Consider the following 8,091-nt stretch of genomic DNA (forward strand, 5'->3'; position numbering starts at 1 on the left):
ATTGATTGGACGTTTTGTTCGTGATTTTTGGCATTTTTGGTAAAACGGGCTCCTCCCGCTAACTTTGGAAGCTAATTACGGACGAACGGTAAGGACTATCAAAATGCCGTTTGGATAGGTTTATCGCATGGGTCCATAGATGACCTCTACCGATTTGTGTGAGATTTGGACAAAATTTGTAGGAAAAGGAGCAAAAAGTGTGTTTTGAAGAAAATTCAAAATGGCGGAAAATGTATCTAGACGCAAATGGGCGTGGCCTATATGGGGAGTTGCATCATGACCCAAGGAATCCAGGGGAAAAGATTTTTTGAATTTACGACCTACGGTTCAAGAGTTATAGGCCAAAACGTAAAGGGGGCTGTTATAGCGCCACCATGTGGCCGACTGGTGTGATTATTTTTAAAATAATTTTGCAATAAACTATTAACCTCCCCTCCAAGTCTTGTAACTGTAGCCCTTATGGTTTCCGAAAAAAAAATACTTGAATGGGAGTTTTTGCAATTCCCATTAAAGTGGATGGGGAAATTTAATGCACTAATAAATCAATATCAAAAAATCTATCCAGACGCAAATGGGCGTGGCCTATATGGGGAGTTGCATAATGACCCAAGGAATCCAGGGGAAAATAAATTTTGATTTTACGACATACGGTTCAAGAGTTATAGGCCAAAACGTAAAGGGGAATGTTATAGCGCCACCATGAGGCCGATTGGTGTAATTCTTTTTCCAATAATTTTGCACTAAATATTGAACCTACCCACCAAATCTTGTAACTCTAGCCCTTACGGTCTTTGAGAAAAAAATACTTGAATTTGAGTTTTTTCACTTTTCCATTAAAGCGGATGGGGAAATTTAATGCACTAATAAATCAATATCAATTAAACTATTTAACCAATCTCTTAGCAAAATACAAGCGCACGATTCCAGGTCAAGACGGTCATTTTGAGATATGGCACAACATTGGGGGATAAAAACTGTGGGAGGAGAAGCAGTTTGAAATATTGTTTATATGGAATATTAATAAGTTCATCAAGTACTATAGTCTGGTTGCCCTGTAAGGGCAACCACACTAACTAGACGCGTCGCAATTATGGGAAATTGCAAAGTGTGGTTGCGCCGACGCCGGTCGCAGGTCGCCGCCGCCGGGACTTGAGGAATACGCTTGGAGGAATACCGTCGGTGGCCGCGCGACGTGCCATTCGAATTTGGTGCTGATTGGATCCTGCGTTCGTGATACATGGCGTTTTGATTTTAAGAAATAGGCCCCTCCCACTAAATAAATAGGCCCCTCCCACAAATGTAGCAGGCCAATGACATCGTCCTGTAACTCCTGAGATCACCTGCTTTTCATTTTGAGAGGAGTGATCCCCCAAAAAATCATGTTTTTGCATCAAACGGTTACGTTTTGCGCAGTTGTGGCGCCCCCTATGGATCAAAGTGGAAATGCTTTTGGTGATTTGTTGAGTAAACCACCCTCGACATGTGATTTAAATTTGGGATCGATTGGACGTTTTGTTCGTGACTTTTGGCATTTTTGGTAAAACGGGCCCCTCCCACTAAGTTTGGAAGCCAATTGCGGACGAACGGTGAAGTCTATCAAAATGCTGTTCGGATATATTTATCGCATGGGTCCATAGATGACCTGTACCGATTTGTGTGATATTTGGACAAAATTTGTAGGAAAAGGAGCAAAAAGTGTGTTTTGAAGAAAATTCAAAATGGCGGAAAATGTATCTAGACGCAAATGGGCGTGGCCTATATGGGGAGTTGCATCATGACCCAAGGAATCCAGGGGAAAAGATTTTTTGATTTTACGACCTACGGTTCAAGAGTTATAGGCCAAAACGTAAAGGGGAATGTTATAGCGCCACCATGTGGCCGATTGGTGTAATTATTTTTCCAATAATTTTGCACTAAATATTGAACCTACCCACCAAATCTTGTAACTCTAGCCCTTACGGTCTTTGAGAAAAAAATACTTGAAATTGAGTTTTTTCACTTTTCCATTAAAGCGGATGGGGAAATTTAATGCACTAATAAATCAATATCAATTAAACTATTTAACCAATCTCTTAGCAAAATACAAGCGCACGATTCCAGGTCAAGACGGTCATTTTGACATATGGCACTAAATTGGGGAATAAAAACTGTGGGAGGAGTAGCAGTTTGAAATATTGTTTATATAGAATAATAAAGTTCATCAAGTACTATAGTCTGGTTGCCCTGTTAGGGCAACCACACTAATAAAGTGTGAGGATTACTATAGTCTGGTTGCCCTGTTAGGGCAACCACACTAATAAAGCTCAGTAGAATCATAAGGTCTATTTACAGAGAAAGGAGGGGTGGGGGCGGGGTGTGTGTGTGTGTGTGTGTGTGTGTGTGTGTGTGTGTGTGTGTGTGTGTGTGTGTGTGTGTGTGTGTGTGTGTGTGTGTGTGTGTGTGTGTGTGTGTGTGTGCGGAAAAAAACTTCATGCTTACAGTGTATGAATATACAATATGTGTATGATGTTCATGATATGATCTGTGATGAGTGGTAATTATACAATATCAACATTAGACAAAAAGGAAATAAAATACAGATTATTGTGATATCAAATTTAGGTCATACTGACAGGAGAGATGATCAGAGGAGCAGAGTTTGTACCTCCATTATTAACAGAAGGACTGAATAATGGATATAGTTTCTCAGTGAAGGTGCAGCCAGTGAAAGAGTAGAGATGAACTCTGACCTCCACATCATAAAAGGAGACCAGACCCTCCTCATGATCCACAAACACTCCCACTTTCTGGACCTCCTCTTTTACAGGGAGGAGGACAGAAGGGCCAGCAAGAGCCTTGTACTCATTTCTATTCCTCAACCCTATAGTCCAGTAACCATTGTTGGGTTTCAGTGTGATTTGTCCCTTCCTGTTGATGGACTCTCTGGCCACTCCTAGAGTCCACCCAGTCTTCCCTTTAACCTGAACCTCATAGTAAAACCTTCCTGAGGAGAAGCTTTGTTTTCCTAAGACACAGGGATTCAAAGAGAATCTCTCTGTGTTGTCTGGGAGATTCTTCTTTATGTTTCCAAGACTCACTTGTTTTCCATCCTCAGACAGGATGAGCCAGGGCAGTGCTGTAACAGGGTCCAGAGTCACATCCACTGCATATTTCTGGATCATCTTCATCTCAACATCACTCACATTCTTCATCTCTTGACTGAGTGTCTTCAGCAGCTGAGCCAAAGCAGGTTCTTCCAGTTCTTTAATACGATCCTTCAAATCAATGATATTATAGGTTAACGTGTGATAATCATCATTTACTCTTACTTATTACTCTTACTCAGTGATTCCCAACGTAGTGCATTTTAAGGACCCCCAGTTGGATATAAATTAGACCATGGACCCCCATTTGATATGATTTATTTAAATATCTGGGACCCCAATCTACACTGTAAAATGCTGAGTGCTCATTTAACTGAACAAATGTACAAATGCATTTGTACACTCTCAGAGTTACAGAGCTGTAAGGGTTCATTTGTAACTCTGGTGGTCCCCAGACCCAACGTTAGGAACCAGTGAAGTAGATAAACATTACAATTATAATTTATTATTACTTTTTATTAATGACTTTATGGAAAATAAAAATACCTGCTGCTCTTTGATCTTCTGGTCAGAATTACTCAGCTTCTTCTTCATCTCTTGACTGGTTGTTTGGGCTAGCATTATGGCTATGATGGCTATGGCTAGTACAGTGATGATTAGGGTATGGGTCAGGGGATGTTTAGGTTCTTGGTTTGTGTTGGCAGTTTTTTCTTCATCTGGTTTAGCAGTTTGAGGTTCTTCTTCCAGTTCTTCAATACGAGCCTTTAAATCAGTGATATTATAGGTTAACGTGTGATAATCATCATTTACTCTTACTTATTACTCTTACTCAGTGATTCTCAACGTTGTGCATTTCAAGGACCCCCAGTTGGATATATATTAGACCATGGACCCCCATTTGATATGATTTATTTAAATATGTGGGTCCCCAATCTACACTGTAAAATGCTCAGTGTTAATTTAACTCTCAGAGTGTACAAATGGAACCAAATGGACCCATAAGGGTCCATTTGGTTCCATGTGTACACTCTCAGAAATTACAGAGCTGTAAGGGTTCATTTGTAACTCTGGTGGTCCCCAGACCCAACGTTAGGAACCAGTGAGTAGATAAACATTACATTTGTAATTTACTCTTACTTTTCATTTAATTACTTTATGGGGAAAAAAATACCTGCTGCTCTTTGATCTTCTGGTCAAACTGCTGCTTGTCTTTCTCCAGATCCATGATGGATTCCTGGGATCCTTTCAGATCCTCCTCCAGTTTTCTGTTGACTCTCTCCAGGTCCATGTGGAGCTTCTCCTCTTCCTCCAGAGAACCCTCCAAATTCACAATAATACATTTGTATCATTATTCAGTAAACATGAGAGTTCAAAACATCACATTCACTTCATATTTACAATTACGATTTAGGTATTTAGCAGACACTCATCCAGAGCAACGTGTGTGTGTGTGTGTGTGTGTGTGTGTGTGTGTGTGTGTGTGTGTGTGTGTGTGTGTGTGTGTACAGCAGTGGTGGGAAAAGCACTCAATTGTTTTACTTAAGTAAAAGTATCAATACTGCAATGTAGAAGTACTCTGTTACAAGTAAAAGTACAGAATTAAAAATGTACTTGCGTAAAAGTGCAAAAGTATTGACATCAAAATGTACTTAAAGTACAAAAAGTAAAAGTCCTAAAATATTTGAAAATAGCAGATCTACAAGCTCACAACGCGTCACCATGCAATGCACTGTGAGCTTGTAGATCGGCTATTTTCAAATAGCCTATGTATAAAATAGGGCTGAAGTGGTTAATGTATGTTTCATAATATCATAATTTATATCTGAAAAGTAACTGTTTTCAAATAGTTGTAGTGGAGTAAAAGTACAATATTTGCATGTGAGATGTAGTGGAGTAGAAGTAAAAGTATTGGAAATTGGAAATACTCAAGTAAAGTACAAATACCTCAAAATTGTACTTAAGTACAGTACCTAAGTAAATGTACTTAGTTACTTTACACCACTGGTGTACAGACCCAATGTTGGGAACCAGTGAAGTAGATAAACATATTAAAATCCTAATTTACTCTTACTTTTTAGTAATGACTTTAGGAAAGTACCTGCTGCTCTTTGATCTTCTGGTCAGACTGCTGCTTGTCTTTCTCCAGATCCTTGATGGATTCCTGGGATCCTTTCAAATCCCCCTCCAGCTTTCTGTTGACTCCCACAGCTCTCTCCAGATCCCTGTAGAGGTCATCTCTCTGCTTCTCAACCTTGGCACAAGCAGCACGCTCAGCCTCCATTTCTTCCTCCAGTTCTTTAATACGATCCTTTCAAAACAATCATATTATAGGTTAGTGTATTATAATCATCATTTACTCTTACTTATTACTCTTACTCTGTGATTCTCAACGTTTTGCATTTCAAGGAGCTCCAGTTGCAGTATGCCACTGCAACTTAGCAGAGGGTTGGTGGGTTATGTTAACTCCTCCAGGAGGGGATTCATTAATTAATTTAAGTTCATTCATTTATTTATCAAACAAGAGAACAGAGAGAACAAACAAGTTACCTACATATTTACACTAGTACCTGAGATAAGATATGAAAAAGGTGCGTGAATATGGCAACAATGTATACTGTCCATGATATACGTATGGACGTTAGTTAAGGTGCTTAGAGAAAAAAATCACAATAAAAGACAAAAGTCAGTACGTTATACATGGGATTACGGTGCAAAAAGTCAGTGTGTGTCGACCGCATAATCCACATAAGGTAGACTGACCCTGGTATAATCTGCACGTAGTTCCATGAGGAAGAGCAAAGAAAAAGAGGGAGAATAAAATTTGTTGCTGCATATTATTCATTCAAATCAGGGGCCCTTTGGCTACAATAATCCACAGGAAAAAAGTCAAGCTACGCCCCTGGCCTGTTGGATATACATTAGACCATGAACCCTCATTTGATGCAATTTCTTTAAATCTCTGGGATTCCAATCTACAATGTAAAATGCTCAGTGTTAATTTAACTCTCAGGGTGTACAAATGGAACCATATGAACACGTCCACTTGGTTCCATTTGTACACTCTGAGAGTTATAGAGCTACAAGGGTTCATTTGTAACCCTGGTGGTTCCCAGACCAGTGAAGTAGATACACATGTTAAAATCATAATTTACTCTTACTTTGTAATAATGACTTTAAGGAAAATAAAAATACCTGCTGCTCTTTGATTGTCTTCTGTAGATGAACAGAAGACTGCTCATCTTCAATCTTATTCAGAAGTAGGATTATTTCCTCTTTATTCCTGTAGAATACAGTACATCATATGTTAGTGTCATTCTACAGTGGAATACAGTACATCATATGTTAGTGTCATTCTACAGTAGAATACAGTACATCATATGTTAGTGTCATTCTACAGTAGAATACAGTACATCATATGTTAGTGTCATTCTACAGTAGAATACAGTACATCATATGTTAGTGTCATTCTACAGTAGAATACAGTACATCATATGTTAGTGTCATTCTACAGTAGAATACAGTACATCATATGTTAGTGTCATTCTACAGTAGAATACAGTACATCATATGTTAGTGTCATTCTACAGTAGAATACAGTACATCATATGTTAGTGTCATTCTACAGTAGAATACAGTACATCATATGTTAGTGTCATTCTACAGTAGAATACAATACATCATATGTTAGTGTCATTCTACAGTAGAATACAATCCATCATATGTTAGTGTCATTCTACAGTAGAATACAGTACATCATATGTTAGTGTCATTCTACAGTAGAATACAGTACATCATATGTTAGTGTCATTCTACAGTAGAATACAATACATCATATGTTAGTGTCATTCTACAGTAGAATACAGTACATCATATGTTAGTGTCATTCTACAGTAGAATACAATACATCATATGTTAGTGTCATTCTACAGTGGAATACAATACATCATATGTTAGTGTCATTCTACAGTAGAATACAATACATCATATGTTAGTGTCATTCTACAGTGGAATACAATACATCATATGTTAGTGTCATTCTACAGTAGAATACAGTACATCATATGTTAGTGTCATTCTACAGTAGAATACAATACATCATATGTTAGTGTCATTCTACAGTAGAATACAGTACATCATATGTTAGTGTCATTCTACAGTAGAATACAATACATCATATGTTAGTGTCATTCTACAGTAGAATACAGTACATCATATGTTAGTGTCATTCTACAGTGGAATACAATACATCATATGTTAGTGTCATTCTACAGTAGAATACAATACATCATATGTTAGTGTCATTCTACAGTAGAATACAGTACATCATATGTTAGTGTCATTCTACAGTGGAATACAGTACATCATATGTTAGTGTCATTCTGCAGGTATGTTTTTCTGCATGTCATTTCATACTGTGTTCCACATTACTTCTTGATCTCATTCTCCAGATCCATGATGGATTCCTGGGATCGTTTCAGATCCTCCTCTAGCTTTCTGTTGACTCTCTCCAGGTCCATGTGGAGCTTCTTCTCTTCCTCCAGAGAACCCTCCTAATGCACAATAATACATTTGTACATTAATATTCAGTAGAACAATACACATGGGCGTTCAAAAGTTGTATTTACAATTACAAAGTGGGCATTTAGCAGACACTCTTGGTGCAACTCATGGTTGGCAAACTGACACTGTCACACTGAGGTGTGACACACTGAGGTGTGACACACTGAGATGTGACACACTGAGGTGTGACACACTGAGGTGTGACACACTGAGATGTGACACACCTCAGTGTGACACACTGAGATGTGACACACTGAGATGTGACACACTGAGATGTGACACACTGAGGTGTGACACACTGAGGTGTGACACACTGAGGTGTGACACACTGCAGAGCTCAAGACTCTGATACTCAACCATTACGTTTTGTATTAAGAAAATACGTTGTAAACTGACTCACCAGATCTGTTTGATGATGGTGGTCTCTGTAGAGGAATCACGCATGCAC

General features: G+C 38.6%; 2 protein-coding genes across 2 annotated transcripts in view; both read right to left on the reverse strand.

Moving 5' to 3' along the window:
• Positions 1–2,307: 2,307 nt before the first annotated feature.
• Positions 2,308–8,091, reverse strand: part of LOC308103541 (butyrophilin subfamily 2 member A2-like) — a 5,841-nt gene continuing 57 nt past the window's right edge. Inside the window, exons 1-7 of the mRNA XM_080453558.1 lie at positions 8,044–8,091; positions 7,512–7,633; positions 6,276–6,363; positions 5,182–5,391; positions 4,255–4,401; positions 3,630–3,845; positions 2,308–3,254 (exon numbers count right to left, since the gene is read on the reverse strand). The exon at positions 8,044–8,091 is cut by the window's right edge and continues 57 nt beyond it. Of these exons, the coding sequence (XP_080309684.1) occupies positions 2,598–3,254; positions 3,630–3,845; positions 4,255–4,401; positions 5,182–5,391; positions 6,276–6,363; positions 7,512–7,600 (1,407 nt within the window). The 5' untranslated portion in view covers positions 7,601–7,633; positions 8,044–8,091 and the 3' untranslated portion in view covers positions 2,308–2,597. The remainder of the gene's footprint in view (positions 3,255–3,629; positions 3,846–4,254; positions 4,402–5,181; positions 5,392–6,275; positions 6,364–7,511; positions 7,634–8,043) is intronic.
• The window catches only part of LOC308103073 (uncharacterized protein), a gene marked incomplete at its 3' end in the record, with an annotated part of 8,235 nt that continues 7,915 nt past the window's right edge, over positions 7,772–8,091 (reverse strand). The window contains exon 5 of the mRNA XM_080452921.1: positions 7,772–7,926. Within this exon, the coding sequence (XP_080309047.1) occupies positions 7,772–7,926 (155 nt within the window). The remainder of the gene's footprint in view (positions 7,927–8,091) is intronic.

Source organism: Gymnoscopelus braueri (genome assembly GCF_963280865.1).
Source record: "Gymnoscopelus braueri genome assembly, chromosome: 16".
Lineage (NCBI taxonomy): Eukaryota > Metazoa > Chordata > Actinopteri > Myctophiformes > Myctophidae > Gymnoscopelus > Gymnoscopelus braueri.